General features: G+C 26.4%; 2 protein-coding genes across 6 annotated transcripts in view; one reads left to right on the forward strand and one right to left on the reverse strand.

Annotated features, from left to right (window-relative positions):
* The first annotated feature begins 6650 nt into the window (after positions 1 to 6650).
* LOC129956317 (uncharacterized) lies at positions 6651 to 12127 on the forward strand. The gene is made up of 6 exons (XM_056068292.1): positions 6651 to 7005; positions 7704 to 7762; positions 8833 to 8937; positions 10201 to 10236; positions 10875 to 10916; positions 11974 to 12127. The coding sequence occupies exons 1-6, from the start codon at positions 6885 to 6887 to the stop codon at positions 12019 to 12021; spliced, it is 411 nt and encodes a 136-aa protein (XP_055924267.1). The 5' UTR covers positions 6651 to 6884; the 3' UTR covers positions 12022 to 12127.
* A 3455-nt stretch (positions 12128 to 15582) lies between these two features.
* Positions 15583 to 23941, reverse strand: part of LOC129956261 (putative phosphatidate phosphatase) — a 33561-nt gene continuing 25202 nt past the window's right edge. For all 5 annotated transcript variants that reach the window (XM_056068291.1, XM_056068290.1, XM_056068289.1 and 2 more), the window contains 5 exons: positions 21824 to 21978; positions 21185 to 21492; positions 19954 to 20011; positions 18473 to 18649; positions 15583 to 16565 (listed from right to left, as the gene is read on the reverse strand). In XM_056068291.1, coding sequence (XP_055924266.1) covers positions 16467 to 16565; positions 18473 to 18649; positions 19954 to 20011; positions 21185 to 21492; positions 21824 to 21978 — 797 coding nt within the window. In that variant the 3' untranslated portion in view covers positions 15583 to 16466. The remainder of the gene's footprint in view (positions 16566 to 18472; positions 18650 to 19953; positions 20012 to 21184; positions 21493 to 21823; positions 21979 to 23941) is intronic.

Raw genomic sequence — 23941 nt, forward strand, 5'->3', positions numbered from 1 at the left:
CAACGGCCGACCCGGTTTCAAATCAGTAGCTTTGGCGAGTTCAGTTGAGTTGGCGTCTCCGCATCATCTATTGTGTAACTGATTAAAGTAACTAATTCGTTAGTTTGTGCGCTTGTGTGCTTTGCTATGAATAAAACGTCTGCGATATGCTGTCATAGCAGCATGGATTTCAGCTGTTCCAATACCAAATCACTACCTAAAGCTCTGCAAAGCAAAACAGCTAGTTGTATCAACAGTGTTCCGGTTTGTGCGAAATGAGGCCATCTGTAAGGACTTGCAATTTCTCGATGTTGCCGCATTTCCCAAGTCACTCCAAAAGTTCTTTTTATTGACATATTGCATTAAAAAACAAAGATTTAAGAAATTTTCAATAATGTAAGAAAATAAAAGAGAAGTCGAATACCATTTTGGGATCATGCCTTCCTTCTTCTGAGATACTACTCGACAACTCTTGTCATTAGGTGGACACTTGATTACATTAGGATTGGTAATTTGTCCAAATGTCCAAATACTTCTATAATAGGAGCAATAAACTTACCATAAATAAAGATCCCCTTTAACCTATGGGCTCAAAATGTTCAACAATATTGTCAACGATATTGTACCAAGCAAAATCGTGGAGATAAAGTGCATCAACTTGCGCTTAAAAAGTCATTTTGTATTAATACTGAAAACTGATGCATTGATTCTTATCCCACTTTCTTTTTAACAAATCACACCATTGAGTCCCTCAAAACGCCAATCATTGAACCTTACATTTTATGGGGGAATAAAAATTAAAGCCGAAAGTTATATTGATTGTCAAATAGCATATTAGTAATCTGATTTACATTATTTTTTCAATCAGAGAGAATGTTCATTTCAAAACTTATTTTCCTACTCTCAAATAAATGTATTATCCTCCTCCCGCCCTCATTAAATTGTGGATCTCTGATATAACTGCGAATGCCTTGTATGGTACTGGCGAAAGTATATACAAAATATAGAAATTTGACGACAATCTAACTGAATCTCGTCCGTACGCGCTTAATACACGGGAACTTGCAAATATAATTTGTATTTTGAAGCCCTTTTTTGCGAGTATCAAAACTAAAATTAGATATAGAATTACAATTATAACAAAATATTTTTCAAAGCTAATTGCATTCTTGAGTTATTGAATTTGCATTCATGCGGAAGTACCGACTGACAGACGGAAAACTTCTTAAGGGGTTTGGTTCAAAATTGAATATGGATCCAAATTTTAGGTGCTAAACCTTTCTATTAAATTTTATTTCTCTAACACTTCACGTTTTGTAGCTATCGTGTTGTTTTGTATTTTCAACTGAACAGAATGAATTTCATTCAAATTTTGTTAAAAATTTGCAAATTTGATGCAAAATCAAAATACCAGATTTCAATCATCTAATTCAAAGGGCCTTTGTTCATAGACAGACTAACAAACATATATGGAAAAATATATATAAGTGTGTGTTTTTCGGTTTCAGGAAAGTTTGAAACGGGAAGATTAAAAAAAATCTCAAATTTAAATTTCTTGACGATTTTTTTTAATACTTCGCATGCCAGAGAATAATAAAAAAATCAAGAAAAAATTTCTAAAAAAAAAATTCTGAATTAGTTTACGAAAACCTATGTAAACCTATATCTTACGAAAACCTATAAGACTTTCTCAGTTGAAATAAAGATGATAAGAGCTCTTTATAATTTCAAATAAAATTAATTAAACAAATTTTAATTAAAATGAATTTAATTTTTAAAAAATAATTTTTTTTCGAAACTACTATTTATTGTTAGGATAAAGAATGACTTAATTTTTCGATAATATAGGCTTAGGATACAATTTGAATTATATTTGTGAAGAGCCTTAAATAAAGTCACTATTAATAATCAAAATTTAGTTTATTTTTAAAGCAATTAAAAAAATAATTTAAATCAATTGCGTAATTAATTAATTTAAATTTTAAATTAATTAATTTTAGTTTTGTTAATTCTTTTTTAATTTATTGACGAATCTTCACAACTATGAAACTTACTGTCCACTGCTTCTAGATTGTGCCGCTATCTGTCGGGACTCTTATAAACTAATCGTAAAATTATCTGTCATTTTAATTTGGTTCAAAATAAAAAATCAAAAGATGTATTATTTTAGTATTAATATTGTATTAAATATTTTAGGGAAGCTTCGAATTCCTTATTTTTGTGCTTCTCATGTCAGTTTTTTTCTCTTTTGTTCGCCGATATTATGCTTGTCATTTAATAAGAAACTTTCGCTACGAATTCAGTTACACTCAGCATAAATTTTCGCATTTAAAATTAAACACGTATATTAAATTCATATTTCCTGCATTGAACTATTTTTTATAAAATAATAATAATAATCCATATAACCAAGAGCTTCAAAAGGAAAATAATTAATATAATACTTTCAGAAAAAAAAAAATCAAACAATGTTGGGAAAATATATACTTATTGCACAATCTAATAGTAGCATAGTGTCCTATTAAAACAAGTAATGTACAATACCTCTACGATATTGTTTGATATTCTTCATATTAGAGAAAATTCGTAGCAATACTTTTAGCTATTTTGTGCAAATAGGACCTTATTTTATATAGATAGACATGTACTGCGTACCAAAATATTGTTTAAATCACGTAAAAGTTTATATTTTATTAATGTGAATCAATAAATGAAACGCTGCAAAATTAGATCTTTTTCAATTTTCAATTTCAATAGCTATTTACCATATTTAGCCAAATATTCTTCACACGTTGCAAATCCAAGCAAAATAATAACAATAATAAAATTTTGTTATTTAACTCCTTTAAAGCTTCCGAATGCGTATCTGTAAATAGAGGCAGAGATTTGCCGATGGGGGGGGGGCAAGACAAATCCGACAGGGGGGCAAACACAATATCTCTAATTTGGCTTCAGAATAACTCATAAAATTATTTTTACATTTAATTAAAGAAGATTCAGTATTATTTTTTCAGTAATACTTTTTCTTTAATTCAGATCTTTTCTTTCATTGTTAAAACTTTACAAAGATATTTGTAAAAAATGTTTCTTTTACTGACCATCAAAAAAATTGTGAATTTTTGAGTATATTTCTTTATGAGACTCTTGAGATTGAATTTTCTGAAATCTAATTTTAGAAAAAATATGGTTATATTCCATTCTAAATTATAGTATTCAGATAGAAACACAGATTGCGCCAGACCGAAGTGTCATGCTAAATAAACAAATCCATATTCTTACTATTTTATATCAGAAGTTGAATATATAAAATGAATATCGAAACAAAAAGTTTTACTAAAAGAATTTTTTTAGAAATCTAGAATAATAAATAAAAAATATTCGATGTTTTCGCCAAAAATTGATTTTTCTGAATAGTCCCCTACTTAAAAATATTTGTTAAGTAAGGACTGCAACAACGAGCAGGAATTCAGATGTATTTCGAATCCGAGGAAAATAAGTGCTCGTACTCAACAAAAATTTACTATAGTTCGTACACGAACAATACAGAATAATGAAAAAAATATAATGAAGTTTTTTAATACAGCCGGAGAAAATATTTTGTAAATATATGTAGAAACTTATTATTTTATGTAAGATATGAAAAATATTCTTATTAAAAATGGGCTGCTTAAATGTTTGATCCCCCCTTTTATTTATCTTTCTATATATATTTAGGCTTAAAAAAACCAATGCATTTTATTAAAAAAACAATTAGGTCTTGAACATGAATTCATCTATCTTCATTTTTAGGCATGCATTCTTATGGTTAAGTACTTATTTTACTTCGAAGTTATTGCAAACTAACATTCCTCCCAAAAGGTGAGTTTTATCCCCTCAGATGCATGCATTAGTTTTTCTTAACTCCTTCGTATACAATGGCAAGTCTGATTCACTTTTGGAATTATTGAATTTTTAATTTTAAATCTGCAATTGAGTGAAAGTATAAAGTAATTTAAAATGCAAAAATCACTTGAAAACGCATCATTACCTCAAATCCCTTATATAATTCTAAGGATTAAAATAACAATAATTGTCCCAAATGAGATCTGCCATCTTATTAGGAAATTAAGTAAATTCGTATGTCAAGGGATTAATGTGTTATTTATGAATATTCTATGAATAATTATTTTAATCATCTTTTTATAAAGACATTCAAAGTCTACTAAAAATTTATTAGCATCTGAAATTATATACTTTTTGCCGCGAATAGTAATTAAAAAAACATATATAAACGATACTTTCTCTGATTATATAATCATATTATTGAATGAAAAGTTCAATAATTTAAATAGTAATTTGTTTAAAGAATTTAGTGCATACTTGGATAAACTTTTAGTGTAGCTAAAAAGCTACCATATCACTATTTTTTTTTTGTCGTCAGCTGCAGTCGGTAATATTTCTTTAGTATAATAATTGTAGCCTGATAAATTAGATTGCAAAAGAAAACAGATATTTTATTGTTAAATAAATTTCATTTACAATTATACAATTTACTTACTCCACTGATTTATAATGAATTCACATAATTTGACGACGGCAAAATAACTCTTTTTAGCATGCATACTCACAAGAGTGTAAAAAAAAACCCAGTGTTTTTTCTTAAATTTAGTTTAAGCATTAACTAGATTTTAGTCAGGCAATTCCTACAGTGAAATGAATAAAATAAATTTATCAATTCTTTACGAGGAAGTAACAATTATATGAATATTTGACGATTAATTTTAGAATTTGGATTTAAATTATGGATTATGGAAAACAATTCTATCGTCCTATTCATGAATAATATAAAAGCATCAAATTCTCTATTAATTCCATTTACAGGTAATCGATGGGCCCGATAAAAACAATTTTTTCCATAATCTACGATAAAATCTTAGCCGAAGGACAAAGATTAGTCAGGAAAAATGTGACCTCGGAAAAAATGCCAGATTATTGATTATTCTGTTAAATATAGTCTAATTTATATGCTGAATGAAAATTATGACATTTAAATAAGATGACTGAGAATTTGGATCGTCAACATCCATTCGCATTGAATTCTAGTGGACAAATCAAAATTTTTTGACAAAATGCGACATGTCTTATGTTTTATTCACATGTCGTCTTGTAGGTTATATTGCCAAAAGTAGTGCAAATTATAAGCTTAATGAACGACATTCGAATCAGATGTCCGAAAATCTGCAAACTTAAAGTCTTCGACATCCATTGCATTCAGTTCTTAGTTCGGTCTATCAAAAATTGTCCGCAAAATACAACATATTATTGACCTATCACCCTATCGATTATTTTGCCAAATATAGTCAAAACAATTTAACCGTTACTTGGGTATTTCAATTGTTTACAATATATTAACTTCTAGGCGGATTTTAAATAATCATATTCGATAATGCGCAACTCTCTACAACCATCCTGAAATGGTGAACACTTTTGCCGATAAAACTCTCAATCTCACCCCGACGGGAGAGAGGGGGGGGGCTGCCGACAGAAGGGCAGTTGCCCCCCTGCTACCGCCGCCTCTATCTTAAATCTCTTCAAATAACAACTCTTGTCTTGTTAACACCATTTTATTTTCGTGCAGATTTTGTGCCACTTCAAGTTGACTATCACAGATTGGGACACCTCTCTCAATACTGGCATTGGGTGCTACTTCTCGAACTCAGAAAACAGTTCTTCAGCTGAACGTTAAGATATAAAACGAACAAAGAAAAATTTTTCATGCGACAGAAGCGCCATCTATAGGTGTAAATAGTATCCAAAATGGAGTGCGATTTTTTGCTGAATTTCTGTAGCTTGAAATTGTTGAATTATAAGCGATTAATGCTTTCATAAGCTCGATATGAAAATAATTCGTCGATTTTTTACATAAACATGAATGTGCTAAAGGCATCATCATGAAAGAGCAAATAGGTTCTTTTTATTTTTTAATCTTTATAATATTTTATATAATTTTGTTGTTCTTGATAGCAACTCTCTGACAATTAAAGCTATTTTTCTGTTCTCTTAAATTAGTTATTGATTTATTAAATTCCAATAGCTATTAAGTATATCATATATCACCATGGAAAAAATGAATGCAGCCAATACATATTTGTCAAATTTATTTTAATTTCGCAAAATCTCCAGAATTGGATACTTTCTAATTTTGACTACTTTTTAAATCTCTTTAATGGAGTTTGCAACTCATATGATATATTGATATTCAGTTGAATTTTTCTGATCATTTTTTTTTTCTAATTACACTAATTTTATTTTATGAGCCTGTTTTTATTTTACATTTTCTTGTTATTCAAACTTTAAGTAACCAATTGCAAGCTTATTCCTGTTGTCACTGTATCAAATGAAAAAAAATATTCATATGAGAAAAGTACAACTAACTACATTTAAAAGTACTGTTATTCCAATTTCAAAATTTGCAGCATTTTTTCTTTCTTACATTCTACTCCTGATAAAATATGATGAGGATGGCAAAAATTTCATAAACGTTTGATGAATTCATTAAAACTTCTATATATATATATCAACGTCATATTTCTATATATATCATACACATCATCCTTATATGCATAAATTAACAGTTTTGTTATTGACACTACATGCAGCTGCCTGCTTTCTCATTTCTGATAATCTTTGCAACAGAAATATATCTTTGACAAAGGAAGGCTGCTTTTTATATGCAATACAAACAGATTGTGATGAGATGGCATTCAAATTTCGAATATCTTTAGCTTCTTCAACATCTATACTGTGGACGTGTGTCTATTATTCTTGAGTAGTGTCAAAGCACAGAATTTACGACAGGAAGGATTTTATTGTAATTCACAATTTCTTACAATATTTAACTGGTTAAAAGCCCCTTTTCTAAAATAATGAAATTCTATTTTAATCTCTTATTTGGCATAATATTGTATGAGTTTGTTAATATGTCTCAACATCAACCATTTATGTCAGATCAGGAATTCATGTCTATTTTGAATTGCACCGCAACATGTGAGTATTTATTACTAATTTCTTTTGTTTCAAGAAAATTTGCTACGTGACCTCAAACCATTAAAAATATAGAAATAGTTCATTCATTTTTAAAGCAGAAATTTTTGATAGTGTATCAATGTCATAAAAATGTTGATTTTAGAAAAATGACTAGGAAATAAATTCATAAACTAAATAAAGCAATACAATCCTTTTATTATATCAGAAATTTTTAAATGTATCAATAACATAAAAATGATGATTTTGCAAAGATGACTAGAAAATAAATTCATAAACTAAATAAAGCAAAACAATCTTTTTATTACATCAAAATTTTTTGAGTGTATCAATAACATAAAAAGGATGATTTTCCAAAAATAGATACAAAATAAATCCACAAACCAAATAAATCAATACAAACAATTTATTTTGAAATAAATGTCTAACGTGTTTTGTTATTCAAAATCTCATTCATCAATATTCCATCGAAAATATATTTTTGAATTATTAAAAATCTGAATTAGACAGCTTGTGTTTTTAAAAGTGCATTTATATATATATAGAATTACATCTAAAGAAAGGAAAATAGCCCATGTATATATTAAATCTTTTAAATATATATTAATTCATTAATTTGTTACATACAGTAAATTTCAATTAAATTTTCTTTTATATAATTTCTACAACATTTTTTAATCAGGATTTATTTTTCTTTCAAGCTGGGGATCAAGCCTTGTGTAATGAGTTCTTATACTGTGACGGATTGTTACCCTTGCCTGTTTGTATATATTATATTGCTATTTTTTCTTATTTATATTCTGAATTTTAAAATTTTTTTGACATCTAAAATGAAAGAGAATAAATAAAACTTTCTGTTGGAATTAGGGTACATTAATTTTCTCTCTTTAATATATTTCAGATAAAATATTTCTATTCTATATATTACAGTAAATTTATATGCAAAAGGTTTCCATTAAACATTCGAAATTTATAAATTTTAATCAAATTTCTATTCTATATATTACAGTAAATTTATATGCAAAAGGTTTCCATTAAGCATTCGAAATTTATAAATTTTAATCAAATTTCTATTCTATATATTACAGTAAATTTATATGCAAAAGGTTTCCATTAAACATTCGAACTTTATAAATTTTAATGAAATAAGCTTTGCATAGAGAATAAATATTGTTAGATATTGACTATTAAAATTCTGTAAATATTAAGTATGAATACGAAATATTTGGTTATAATATTGTCTTTTCACTTGTATTATATTTAGTGATACTAAATAAGAGATTTTATTTTAAACTTGGAAATAAGTAACGGTATACATTTAAGCATCGGCTATCATTTTAAACAAATATATTTTCAATATTGGAAAATGTATCATTGTAAAAAAAGAAATCCTCCGATTTAAGAAAGAACATAATTATTCATATAAATATAGAACTTAAAAATGCATAATTAATTTTTAAAAAATGCACAAAAATAATTTTTTTTCAGCATTATTTTGCTAAAATATATACGTTTCATTATGTCTTTCAGAGGTGGCCCTAGTTTCATAATTACATCAAAAAAATATATTTTGATTATTAGAATCTGATAAAAATAATTTAACGAAGAATTAAATATTTAATTATGCTTCTTCTCTTTCTAAAACATTCTTCTAAAATAACAAATCAATTTATTTATTCATTTTTTCATAATAATGACGCATTGTATTAATGAATATCATGAGAAAATGAAGGGAAAAACTCGCTAGTTATTTTGTCATCAGATATTAAGTCTTAAATTTTATATTATTATGACAATCTTTAAAATTATATCGCTAACATTTTATTACAGTACAACAAAGCTTACAATGATTGTGTAGCCTTCTATAACCCTAATGGTATCGGGTGCTGCACCGAAAATGAAGAGCTCTACCATTCAGCTGAATATCGTGAACTGGTAAGAATATAAACATGAAGAAAAATTACTCTTCATACAAAATGAAAAAGAATGTTTTATTTAAATGTTTATCAATATCAATCAATAATAAAGATGAATATGCTCGTTGGTGTTCTAAAACCAACCAATTTGATTTAAAGCTTTCAATTTCGGCAAATACATTCTTTGAAGGGTGGGAAAATTTACTTCTGCATTTGGATTTTAGAAGATTTTTTAAAAAATTTAATTCAAACTTTAATTAATTTAAAATGAAGCAAAATTGTAATGTTTTTCTAGCGTAAGTTAGGAGAATGGGTTGGCAATTCTGACGTTGCAAAGGAAATTCTGATTTTTTTTTTTTTTTTTTCTGATACACGAACTATACCAAGAAAAAGTAGTGTAATTTGCAAAAAATTCGAATGCGGGAATTTGGCGAATGTTCACATTTCAGAGTCCGAAAAACGCATTTTTGGAATTATATCTATCTATTTGTCAGCACGATAACTCAAAAATGGTTTCCGTTAATCAGAAAAAATTCTTATCATCAAATAAGAATTGATAAAATAAATAAATAGCAAATTTTTAATCCAGGAGAAGTATATCAATCTAGGTGTCTAATATAAAAAATCGGAAGCAGCAATAATATTTCTAATCTAATTATGTATTTTCGTTTACGAAAGAACTTCATTTTCTTGTCTCTCGAATAAACTATGTAGATAACAAACATCATCTTTCTACTGTACGTTTTGGCAATGAAAAAAATTCGGGAGATTCAATAATGGATGAACTGATGATTCGTATTTTATATTATATCCTTAAATGCTATTAAAACTTGCACAATTTTTTTAAAAATGTCGAATGCTAGGAAATAAATCTTTTGATTATTTATTTTGAATCATAAAAGAGACATTGATATGACCTTTAAAATATTTCCAGGAACTATTTTTTCATATGTGTGTGCAATCATATTTTAGAATGTTATCTCCAAAAAAAAAAAAATGAAAATCTCATCTAATTTTTAATTAATTGAACTCACAATTAATTAAAAATTAATTGTGTGGGATTAATATAAGGGATTAATTATTTTAAGAATTAATTATTTTAGGATGGCAATCACATTTCCATCCTACAGAGTATATTTATGGCAAAATGCATGGTTTCATTATATACAGTCTGGCTTGTCAGCAACAGACATTCTTTATTCGCAGTCTCATAATTAATTTTCGATAGATATTTCTCTAATTCATTGTCTGCTAAAATTAAAATTTTGATTTATATCTCTAGATCAATAACTGCATAGAACGCCAGGTAAACGTGGAGGTAAGTTATTTTTAAAATATAGATATGAGAATTTATATTATTTTAGAGCAAAGATTTTATTTAACCTTTCTCCTTATTTAAATAACAATTTATATTAATACTACTTTTAAAAAGCTAATAACTGGAATCGAATTAATTGTTTTAGAATATGAAAAGAGGTAAAAAAATATTAGACTAATTTCGAAGTAATATCAAGTGTATACAGGGGGTTATAAAAAGAACAATAAAAAAATAAAAAATAAATTTCCAAAAGCAGTTGTAATGTTAAAATAATAGAATTGGTTTAATTTTGTATTGCTTTAGAGACATTAGAAATAGAAAAGAATCGTATTGGTTTCTTAAATCTAATTCTTTCTTTCTGCTAGCAATTGAGAAAATACCTTAAAGAGAATGCTAATATTATCTAGTAAAATCAAATCAAATTGCAGAATCCATATTAATGTATTCATTGTTCATTGAATATTCCAATTACTTGCCCGAAACAACCTAACTAGAAAATTATTTTCATTTATTCCAGATAAAAATAAATAAAAATTTTCCAAAGAAGATAAAAATGAAATATAATTAAGTGTCCTAATCAACTATGTTCTAGTTTACTTTATTAATAAAATTATATCTCATATTTTGTTATGTTTCAGGAATTGACTGATTCAGAGTTGACAGAAGTGGACCAGTTTCAAGTAAAATTTTAAAGAAATCTTTGCTTTTATATAGTTATTTTTTTATTGCTATTGCGAACACAGGCGTAAAAAATTAATTCCTTTTCAGGGTGTTACAGAAATTTTTGTACATAATGAAGTATTTATTCCGATTTAAAAGAATGATATCGATTCATTTGTACCGTAAAAGTATTTTTTTTAAAAAGGCGAATATAAAAATACCGAATATGAAACATTGTTTAAAAACATTCGTATATGTTATTTTTAAAAAATTCATTATTTTAATAAATGTTATATTAAAAATTAATTAAAATGTATTTATTTTATCAGGAAGTTAACACAGTGTTATCAAGAATTTTCACTAAATAATTAGATACACTTTTTAACGTTCACATACGTTCTGATAAACGAAAATTTACTTTCTAAAATTTCTTTTGATGGTTACATTGGAATTTCATTTTTCCAGAATAATTTTTTTCTCATTTTGTAATTTCGAAACTTTCCACAGTTTCTGTTATTTTCTTTATTTATACTTTTATCTAAAGCCAGAATTCATATTATAAGTTATTTGCTGTTGAATGCATCTGGATAGTGTTAGCAGAAAATGGCAATCAGTAATTCATGATAATGCATTATGAAAACAAATTCTCTTCATTAGGAAAGAAATTATTTTCAAGTATGTTTCTTGAATACAATTTTTTACGCCTTTATGACAAAGATATGGAAATTAGAAATACTAATAATAGACTCAGGTATTTTTTACTAATTTTTAAATGAAAGCTCATGTTATGATCTATAAATTTTCGTTCTTGAATAATGATAATTATATCTTATTTAGCTTAACGATGTAAAATATTGCAAAAAAATAATTTTTCTTTATTTAAATTTTCCCGAATTACGGCCTTGATAATTTATACTATAACATAAAAATTAGAATTTTCTTCAATAAAATTTATCATCATTATTCTTTATTAAATATAAATGTTTATAAAAGTTTGTTTAATTGATTTTATGTTTTGAAAATTCTAAAAGATAAAAATATTTAAATAATATATAATTTTTTTAAAAACTTTTTCAGGACTGTATGAGGCAACTTAGCAGAAAATGTTTTGGAAGAATGTTTTAAAAGTGCATGTGTCTTAATAAACAATGTCAGTTCTTTTTACATTACTTGAGCTGCAAGAATAACTATCACTATTTGTAAAACTCCAAAAATAAATTTATTCAATATATATGAGTTTTATTTTGTTATTTATTGTTAAAATTACTCTACTTTTTGTCAATGAAATGAATCATTCAAAAATATTTTTGGTAGTAATATTTACACTTACTCTTAATAAAAATAAAATTCGTAGTGATTATGTATGTATACGCAAACATGTTTTCGCGGTTCCGTTGCTGAAAAGAAGAAATTTTTGATATTTTTACTTCGATTTTTTCCATACCAGGAGGCATAATTTGTACAAAAAACAATCATAAAAGATTTATCAGTCTACATTGCGAAACAGGAGTAAAAGGATCAGACATTTTTTCCTTCAGTGATTTTACTATAAGATATTACTAGGAAATTCTTTGATACGTGTCAATTTAAGAAAGTGAATCTTAAATATCTTTAAAAGATTGTAGTGGCCATTAGGAATTTTAATCTCTTCACTCGCAGCTTGTGAAAATGTGAAGCAGCAGTTTTATTGAGCGTGTGCTGAATTAATTAAATAAAAAAGTGTGAATTAGATCAGGAAACAATAGAAATCTTAGAATGAAGTTAATAGAGCTAAATTAAAATAAAATTTAGGAAATTTATTAGGATTTAAATTAGATTAAGAGATACCATTACGCATATATGTTACACATCTCCTCCTGGATATCTGGGCTAAATTCAATCAACTTTTGCCCACTTATTATATACTTTAAACTTTTCACACAAAATTTAATTCATTTTAGCACAAAAATTAATTAAATATTCATTTAATTCAAAGTCAACAAAACTTTTATCTTTCTTATATTTTGAAATGTTCAGTTTCCATAATTTCCTATTATTTTAACATGTCTCTTGATGATGAGTATTGTTCTAACCATATTTAAATTAAAGTCAATCGCTCAAACGAAAGCAATTTTTCTTATATTTGAACGTTTTGTGAACAAAATTTGTATTACTTAATGTAAATATTAATAAATTATGGAAAAAATCAGGTATCGGCATTTTTTTTTAAATTGTGTCAATTGATGCTCTCCTTTTAATCAAAAGTAGATGATAAAGAATAAAATGATAAACAATGAAATGATCTTACCTCTTATCATATTTTATTCAAAAGTACTTTAAAAGTATTATACATGACTTTACTTTACTTTAAAAGTATTATACATGGAATAATTTTATTTCAGAGCAAAAGCGGGTATATCAATTATTGCCCAAATATATTTAATCACAAAACAGTTAATGCATTATGAATTGTCGTAACCTATAAAAGTTTCATAAAAATTTCATCATTTTCATCATTGTTATATTTATTACTATTTAATCATCGTTCACAAGCATGAACTGAATAAAAATTCTATGTAAAAAATTTTTGAAATTTAATGCTCTATTTCTTTTCAGTTTGTAATAAAATGTTTTTTTTAATGTTTAGAACGTTCACTTATAACTGACAACATCAAGGAAAGGTTTTTGAAGAAGGGAATCGCACATTTTTTAGCACTGAACGGCATTAAACATCGATTTATAAAAATGTGTTTACATTGCAGTGATACGCGTCGGCATTTTATTAAAAAAAATCCTTTTCTTTAAATACGTACACTAGCAAAAGAATTAACTAAAATATTAATAAAGAATTTGATTAAAATTTTATTGAGATTAAAAAAAAAATGATTTCGCATTTATAACATGAATCACAAAATTTTCTATTAAAAATTTACTACTACCATTTATATTTACAAATATTCGAAGATAAATATCATGCCACTCGCATGTGTTTGTGCCTTTTTTGTTGGAGAACTCACAGAAAATTAAGAATTAAAAAATGCTGAATTCGATTTCGAGTAGTAAATTTATTCTTATCTGTAAAATAAATTACAATTGCACTCGAAACAGATTAATTCAACATATTAGATGTTTCAAAATAATTTTGACACATTCTTTATTTAAAAAAAAATTGATTTTCTGAATTTTATTATATACTTAATTTGAAGTGCATCACCATTAAGTTTCGTTTCTGAAATCCCATCTAGAATGATATCCCTATATAATGATAATAGTGTAAATATAAAAGTGGTTTTTTTTTAAAATAATTTTTATGAAAATAGTATTTTTAAGTATATTTTTTAGCTTACTTTTTACTTTATATATAAATGCTAAGAATGAAATCTATAAATGTTATGGAAATTATTAATTCATACAAAATATTAAGCCAAATATATTTTCTGTTGCTGGTGAATAAATTCCTATAAAAATTTAACTTTAGGAATTAAGGTAAAATAAAATAAAAACATTTTAATATGTAGATATAAGTTCAAATATTTATTCATAATTATAGAAGCTTTAATTAGCCCGTAAATTTCCACCAAAATAGCTTTTAGAAGCGCACTAGATAGTTTTATGAATGTTTAATATAAGTAAAGGCAGAAAAGGAAATCTCTCAATTTCAATTTCACTGTTTTTTAAAATATATTCTCATCTGTAATATTCCAACTGAAACCATATAATTATCTTTAAACATTGCCACCAGTTTTTTACAGGTGGTCTTTAGCAAATCTAATCTAACTGGAGGTATTAGCAGCGAAATAGAAACAGGAATAACATACTGTCTTTAACCTACAAGTTATTCTGGTATATTTCATTGGTCACTGTTTTCACTAAATAATATTCCATGTGATTTTTTACCTTTGAATTTTGAGAAAATTCTGTCTTGTAAAAAGAAACGAAGACTTTATTAACCTCAAAAAGTCATAGATAGATTTTATAATTCTTTCAGCTCTAAACAAGAAATATTTTAATTTGCATCTGGAAACCTTTTGCTCAGATTACGCTATCATGTTATGTTTAAAGGTTCACAGTTTATTTTGATACATTTTATTTTTTCCTTCATTGCATCCTAGACCCAAAACTATTTTTTTTATAAATATGACTAGATGAAAAGTCTATTAAATAATTAGACTGTGTACATGGATTACTGAAGTAGACAGAACTGACCAAAGATTGGATCAAAAGCGAAGGGATTGTATAAAAACCTTTACTAGAGGTTGACCAAAGATTGGATCTAACGAGAAGGGATTATTTAAAAACTTTATTAGAGATTACGATTCGAATACTATTGGCAAAAGTGATTTGGGACGGGTGCGAGCAGCTGCTACGGTGACTAATACGAGTATGAGAACTAGTATTAGAACTAGAAGTGATGCTGAGTATACATAGTATGAACAGGCATATACGGCTCAACTATTACACTTATATATCAGCTGCAGTTATAGGCTATAAGCAGCGAAATCTGATTCAGATTTCACTGTATATTTAGATATGAAGAAAGATTATTTATTCAACGAGTTTCTCTGTGTTTTACACTATAAAATAAAGTAGGAGAGATAATACAGATCTGGCATGAAAGCTGTCTTTACAGTTAATTGCTAACAAGAAAGTGATTCAAAAGTTATTTCAGATCATGTCTGTAGATTAAACAAAATTCATGCCATATACTGAGTATAAAAATATTTTTATTACAAATTTAATTATCAAGCTCATAGTTTTGCTGGAAAAAATATCCAAAAATGCAAACAAGCATGCAACGCGACAAACAGAAATATCCAAAACTACTACGTGAAAACATGAAATAAACTTTTTTTTCTTAGGTTTTATATGATGATACAGCAGAATGATTACTTTTCACCCCAAAACATACTATTTATATCAATTCAAACTCATTGCATATTTTTGTTTTGTTTTTATCAACAGTGAATATTTTTGAGATCATATAAAACAATTTCGGGAATTTTTATGATTTTATAATTTCATATATAAAAAAATCTGAAATAAAGAAGTTTTTTATTTAAATCATTATTTATTATTCACCACATGAGACATTTCAAAATAATTACAATATAAATATATTGAAATAATTGGAGAAAATAAAGACAAAGGTGCAAAAACAAAATGTTAATATGAAAATAATGGTAAAATTAATATCTGCGAAATTTCCAAAAGGGCAAATTATTAGTTAGACTAATAATTATTTCTAATGGGATGCAAAATACATTTAAATAAAAAAAAATTAGAATCTCCATGTAATAATTGAAATGAAATCTTTTTATAGTGTTTTAAATTAAAATATACCTATTATAATCGAAAATTCCTTATTTTAAACTATATTTCTCAAAACTCGATTGCCTGTATTATCCCCTGTTACAGTTAATAGTTCTTTATATTTAAACAAATATGAAAAAAAATGTGACAATTATTTTGATGAAAAATTGATGAGATTCTAAAATGCATTTCATGTAATAATAATCTATTCTAGTTCAGGAATTATAAATCCATTGTCTTGATATAATAAAATAACATATAATACTGAACTTTGACCATTCTCAAATTGATCCGTATAACTCCAAGTTAGTCGACATCTTTTGTCCTTCTTTCATTTTTGCCTCCTCTGATCTGGCAAGATTATTTCGTGGAATGTAAAACTATAATAAAAGGAAAACAAAATAATAAATAATTTTAAGTGAGTTTATTTAAATTCCATAATAAATAATTTCAGTTGTGTTTACTAAAACTTCGACACATGAATTCATCAGATAATAATAAGTGTTTCTTACCAACAAACGCAATGAAGCATCATTTATGTTTCTTATTTACGCGTCATCTACATTTATAAGTAGTTTCTTCACAATCACGATTCAGTCGTAGGAATTGCAATGGTAAAGAACTTTATTTATGACACAAAATGCGTACATTTTCGATAATGAAGACTGGAAAGCAATGTGAGCAGAAATAACTTTCGAGATGATGTCATTATCATTAAGGTCGGTTCACACTCGGACAATTATAAGATAGCCTGTAGGCAGCGCATGTGCAGAAAGGCCGAAAAATTCTATTCACTCCATGGCAAGTACTTGTCTCGATGGGATAACAACATACCGCTGCATTGTATTTTTTTTCCTTACTGCGCATGCGTTTGCAGCATATGGGGGGTGTTTTTTTTTTTTTTTTTGCGTGACAAAATAGTTTTTTTAATTTTTGTTCTTTATTCTTTCTGATGCGAGGTTCTGTTTCTTTTTTCACTTTATTTGCCATTTTTTCTATAGTTTTCCAAATTCAGGTATGTTGACCCTCCCTTTTTTTAATTTTACTATGTTTCTTTGTGTAAATATCCATCATTTTTATAAGATACGCAGTGAAAAAGAAAAAATATGGGACACCAAAACGGCAATTTATAGCCAAGCTTGAAATGTCTGTATCTATCTTATGAAATTGTGGCAAACATAAATCAGTCCCTTTCTGAGCATCCGTAGTTTTACTGACCGTCTTATAACTTGCTGAGTACAAACTCTCCTTTACTTTGGAAATTTTTCATAGCTAATGAATTAGCAGAAGAAATATAAGTCAGCGGTAATTTTAATGATATAAAGAAGAATTTAATGTAGCACCTTGCTTTAACGTTACAGTGAATTCTACTGAGAAACATCGAATTTATTTTCCTTGTTAGGTTTCTAACGAGAAAGCTTTAGGTGAATCTAATTCAACTCATAAAGCTTATTTAATATTTACAGAAACACAACTTTTCACATAATGATAAAAATTTTAGTTTTAAACTGAGTGTTTGCATTTTTGCCCATTATATCATTTAAAGCAAAAATACACATTCCTCACTAATGATAAACTATAAAGATATGATTTTTCCCCTATTCTAATGGCAATTTTTAAGAGAAATTAAATTATTGTTTCTAATACTATGTAGTAATATATTAATAATATCATTATTATTTTTTAAATTAATTTATAATATTAGCACCAAATTTTAATAATCAATTTTGTATTTTAACTATATGCCGTTTTATGTCAGTCCTTTGTATATTATTCTACGTAAAATTGTTGCTTTATTGGATTCTATTTAAGTATTCTGACTAAATGGCATTTAGTTTGTTTTACTTTTTTTTGTTATTAACATTTTCTGATTTATACACCATCAAACATACAGATAAATTTGCATTTGTGTAAAATGTTATCTTATCAAGTATATAGAAGTAACTAAAAATAACAGAAAATGTTCAAATAATGAACATTCTAATTAGTCTTCAAAATCAAATTTTTTCTGGTATATGAACGCCATAACATAAATGAGAAGCCATATAAAAAAATAATTGCTAGCCAATGGATTTTTTTCTTTGTTTTATTTCAAATTGTGTTTTAATCGGTTAATGGAAGAAGATACAGAAGCTGTGTTTGAATATTTTTACTGCATTAAAAACGTGAGCTCAAAATGTGTCAAACTTTGTAAGTGTGATAATCGAGAATCATTTATTTAAAATATGGATCAAAACGCAGAAATACATGTACTTAGTACTACAGTTATTCTTTCACAAGAACATACCATTAAAACAGCTGAGACGACTCCCAAAACACTGCCTGCAATGACGTCACTCCAGTGATGCTTATTATCTCCAATACGAGAAACAGCAGTGTAAGCACCCATTAACAATAAAATGAATTGCAAAGCAGGTCTTACGAATTTCGAATGTGGACAGATTAAACACTTCTGCATATATATCTGAAATAAAAAAAAAACTGTTTTTAAGCATCTTTTCTAAATGAATTTACAATAACTTTAAATTTACAAACAGTTAGATTTTTTTATTAGTAAGTTAGCATTCTTACTATTACGTTATTATAGAATATGAATTTATAACGGTGGATAAGTTTAAAATTATACCAATATTTGACGATTGACCAATTGATTGACGATTTTTAAGAAGGAAATGAAGAGAAAAATGCCCACTAAAAAGGAATGAATATTTTAGTTTAAATTAATTTTCAAATAATTTATAAGCGATAACATAATTAAATAAATTTTACAATCTACGATTTATTTTCTTGTGGTTTTTAATTTCATATTTTAGCATTAGTTGTGATTATCTTGTTTAGTCTTTATAGGACAAAAACTAATGTAGAAATAAATATATTTAAGAGTGCTATTTTATCCAGCTTTATGCATTTTTTCCGATTAATTGCTGACATAAAATTGAACATTTCGACAGTTTGAGATTTATTACTTTAAAATTTAAAAATATTTCATTAGTAGTAATATTTTCAGGATATAAAGTCTTATAAATTAAATACTATAACAAAATTTAATTTTATAATATTAATTGAATTTATGCAATAAAAATTTCGTCACTTGCAATTTTATAAATAATCAGCCTACTTCTGATATTAAAATTATTTATTGCACTATTATCATTTTCATATAATTTCTCACTCTGTGATAATAATACCTTATTTACTTTTGTTAGTATGAAAATTTAAGATATGCTAAGTCAAGCAGATTATCTTTCTAATCAAACAGATATGTTAAATCAATGAGATAATAGGAAAAACTCTCTTATTTTTTAAAACCATGTAATAGGTCAAAAGTAGAGTGCATAACATTAAATTTTAAAGACGGTTCAGCTCAAATGTTGAACATTTTTCTCTGCTTGACAATTTATAATTCATGTCATTCAAACAGTCAAAGGGTGAAAAGAATTTTATATATGTTATCTTCAGAGGTTAAAGAAACATCAGTGACATTAAAAGTATTAAAACTTTGAAGACACTTGAAGTCGCAGTAATTATTTCAAAATACTGCAATCGAGGCTAAAGCTTTATAAAATTTTTTCAAGAAGTTCAAATAACAGAAATTTTAAAATTCTTTTGAATATAATATTTTAAGTTCAAAGAAACTATTTTCTGTAAACACCGTTTAATATCTGCAAAATTAAATCACTGAAAAATACACTACGCATTTACTTCACCTTATTTGACCTATATTTTTATTTCCATAATAATGGCTACTTGTTAAGTACATTTACTCACCACTGAAAATAGTATGGCGTATATTGCGAAAGAAGAATGGCCAGAAGGAAATGACAGCCTACAAAAAAGGAGCAAATGTATTATTTAGTTATCAAAACTGTTGATTAAAGTATAGTTGAAGGGATACCGACCAATGTAAAATCCGTTGCATTTTCGTTTTAATTTCATTAAAACATTATTAATAGCATTTATTAAAATAATTTCCGTAATTTTGATAAATCTTATACAAGTACTGTAAATCGAAATGTAATATTAATCGTTTAATTTTATCAAAATGTGATGGTAACATGTTTTTTAAAGTAACCTGAATTTCTATTATTTATACAAGATTTTATATAAATAAAGTAATTTGAAATTTTTATTCACTATAACAAATTCAATTAGAATAACTAGCAGAAATCCGAAATTCTTATTTGTTTAGAAATTAACAAATTATTAAACAAGTATCATTAAAGCCTCATTCCACAAACAAATATTCATAACACGCCCGGAGAAAGGAATTGAGATAAAAATTCATGATAATTTCTAATTTAACTCATTGAATTTTTTTAAAGAAATCAAAAATGTCTAACTTTTACTAAAAGAAATTCCAAATATCATGTTCAATGTCTTACTGCTTTTATTATTCAATAATATCTGGGAAGCCAAGCTTCACTCGGATTTTTTTTTTGAGAAAATATTTAGATACGAATCACATACTGATTGCACATGAATATTTTTCAATATTACCTTATCTCACATCCGTCAGCGTCATCTCATAACATTTTGAGGTACCAGTAGGTTATCATCCTCTAGCTCAATGCAAGTATCACAAAAATTTACGAGATGGCGCTATATGACATTATTAGAATGAGAGCAGATAGAAAAAGGCTCTTATAGTTAGTTACATAAAACATTTTTTTAAAGGTTTCAGGAAATACACATTCATAGATAAAAACCTTATCTAACTATATAATTTGATCCAAATCGTTAGAGCCGTTTCCGAGATACACACACACATATATATATATATAAGAATTACTCTATTAAAGTTATAAGATTACTTTCAATGCAGAAATAACTAGTTATTTTGAATGAAAAATCTTCAAAATAAATAGTTATGACTTCAATATGTGTTATTTACATCTGCCTTTATAACTTAGGAAAGATTCTATTTCTTTTTAAAATAAACTCTAAAATCAATATAAAGTTTTAAGAATATATATATATATATATATATAATAAAAAATACCTAGAATCATCTACGCTGTAAGTATCTGGATTGGTACAAGTATAATTTTCAACAAATTTATGCGGATTCGTCAAAGATGAACAGTCAAAATCTGGTTTGCATACATCGATGAAATTTGGTCTCAATCTCCCAAGGGTATATTTGATGAAATCCGTGGCTACTTCAACAATAAAACATCCAAATAGGAACAAACTTGTACTAGCATAAATATACAGAGCAGTGGCAGGCACTCGCCTGCCGAAAATATGAAACTCGCTTTCGTCCTCTGGCTTCACAAATAATTTTCTGACAAACTCACACAAGAAGATCTGAAAAAAAAAAGATTCTTATAAACAGCTAACCTATGCAATTCTAAATTTTTTTTAAAAACGAAAATTTTTTTAATATATCGCACTTTTTATATTATTTTTATTTGCGCAATATTTAATAACGAATGAGTGAAAAACAATTTTGAACATAACTACCAAAGGAAAGTTTTCATTTACAAAAAAAGATGAATAGAAACAAAGAAAAAAATCTTGTAAACGTTCGAGTAGAAATTTGATTCAAAAAACATAATGTTCAGAATGTTTTAAAAAATGCGCATTTTTTTAAAATTTGATTTTTTTTAAAAATTAAAAAATATTTCTATTATCTTACTGTAAGAATTCCTATTGCTAAACCTCCAACGTACAGTGAGAAATCAGATACAGTTGAGTCTCTGTATGGATATCGTATAGTTTCATCATCACAGAAAAATCCTCGTTGATATGGCGTAAACACTCCAGTATAAAATAAAGGAATAGGTATTGCAGCTGTAAAAAATAAACATTAATTAAAATAAAGCATTATAAAGCTGAGAGAAAAATAAGTTCGTTGTCAAATTATTGAAAGGGGACATAAAGCTCTTTCTTTGAATAAACATTTAAATAAAAGAAAAAAAAAATGTTTATGAAGCGGCAGCATTTTCATTTGCGGCGAATAAACATTTTTATTCTTGAAAAGTAAACAAACATCTTTAATGATTTATGATCCATTTAAATCCTTTTGGCAATCGTCAACCATAGAGCTGAGATACTGATAGAGGGAGTGCAACCCTACTTTGGTGTAGGACAAGATAAAATCACGTGTCCTTCGGACAGAATTTGTGTTCGCTGTAACCGCATTCTCCGTTCCCCATTATATTTCAATGTCAGGTTTTTTCTCGCCTTTTATTTATTGGATTTTAAAACTTATTTAAGCCATGGTTCACTATTGCTGTGCAACTGATGCAAAGAAAATGCTTCTAAGGATAGTCCTGTATCATTTCACAGGTATGTACAATAAACATATTCTGTTTATATCCCTTTTAAGTCAATTTAAAATTTCGTAACCACCATCACTCATTGATTTTGGTGTTATAACTGAATGATATATCAAAGTTTTGCTTAGTTATGGTATTAAATTTATTTAAATTGTTATTAAGCTTCATTTAAACTGATGTAACTGCATTATATTTTGTTATTTGTTTTATTTTAATCTCGAATTTGTTGCAAGTGCTTGGCTGTAAGCTTGGCGTGATTTTTTCTGGCCAATACAAGTGTTTACATCAACATTATTGACTGATTAATACTTGTGTATTTATTTTAGTGCAAATAAAGTTCCTTATTATTACCAATATGTTGTTTCTTTTTAAATATAAATATTCTAATCGTATAATACCTTGAAATATATTAAATCCTCATTGTAAATGAAATAGTGAAACTAAAACGTATGTTTTATTGAAAATGTTATACAGTAAAATTTCATAAATGTGCTATCAGTAATTGCATGTTTTTATTAATTTTAATTAAGATCTATAAAGAAATTAATGGATATTCTAAAGATAAGAAACTATTAAAGAAAGAAATGTTATCGTTACAGATAAAAATTTTGTCTGAATGTTAACATTTATTAATAACTTGCGATATGCACATATCTTAAAATCACCGTTTTCGTAAAAATTTCGAATTTTCTTATTCTTTTGTATTAAATCAACACATTTAAGATTCCAAAAATTATTTAGTTTCTGCGGTATTTAGAAGCAAAGTTACCCCTCAAAACCATAAACCAGAAGCGAAATATTTAAAACTAATATTAACAAGGTCAAGGTTAAATCACGAGGTTTAAAACTGAGTTCGGAATGAGATTTTGTATAATGATAGTATACATTTAGAATGTTTATTAATAAAAATATTAAGACTCAATAGTCAACTTTAAAACATTCAAATTAACTTATATACTAATAATGTGTTACCCGAACGAGCGTTTGAGTAATTTAGTGGTTAGGGCACTGGCGTAGCATTCAGGATACATGAATTCGATTCCGGGCTAGTGATTTTTTTTTTCTTTCTAAATTATTTCAAAATAATTTAACAGTTTTAATTAATATCTTTTTCATTTTTTATGCAAAAACAAATATTTATTCTCCTAATTCTTGGATTATAATTTAATTTTTAATAAGAAAATTAATTATAAATACGAATGCTTTTTTTTAAATATTCGAAATATTCAGAAAAAAAAGGTCACTTTATATAATCTGCTTTTATAAAAAGGTTTTTTTTATCAATATGAGGTAATGATAAAAGTATTTGAACATGTAATGTAAAATTAAAAGATGTTTTTAGGTAGGTAAAGAAAAGAAATAAAATGTTTACTTAAAGAAGAAAAATAATCACTTTTAATTAATGCACAAAAACAAAGTAAAAAACTAAACATAATTTAAATCAACAAACTCGGCTACCGATGTAAAAAAAGAAA

Source organism: Argiope bruennichi, chromosome 2, assembly GCF_947563725.1.
Source record: "Argiope bruennichi chromosome 2, qqArgBrue1.1, whole genome shotgun sequence".
Lineage (NCBI taxonomy): Eukaryota > Metazoa > Arthropoda > Arachnida > Araneae > Araneidae > Argiope > Argiope bruennichi.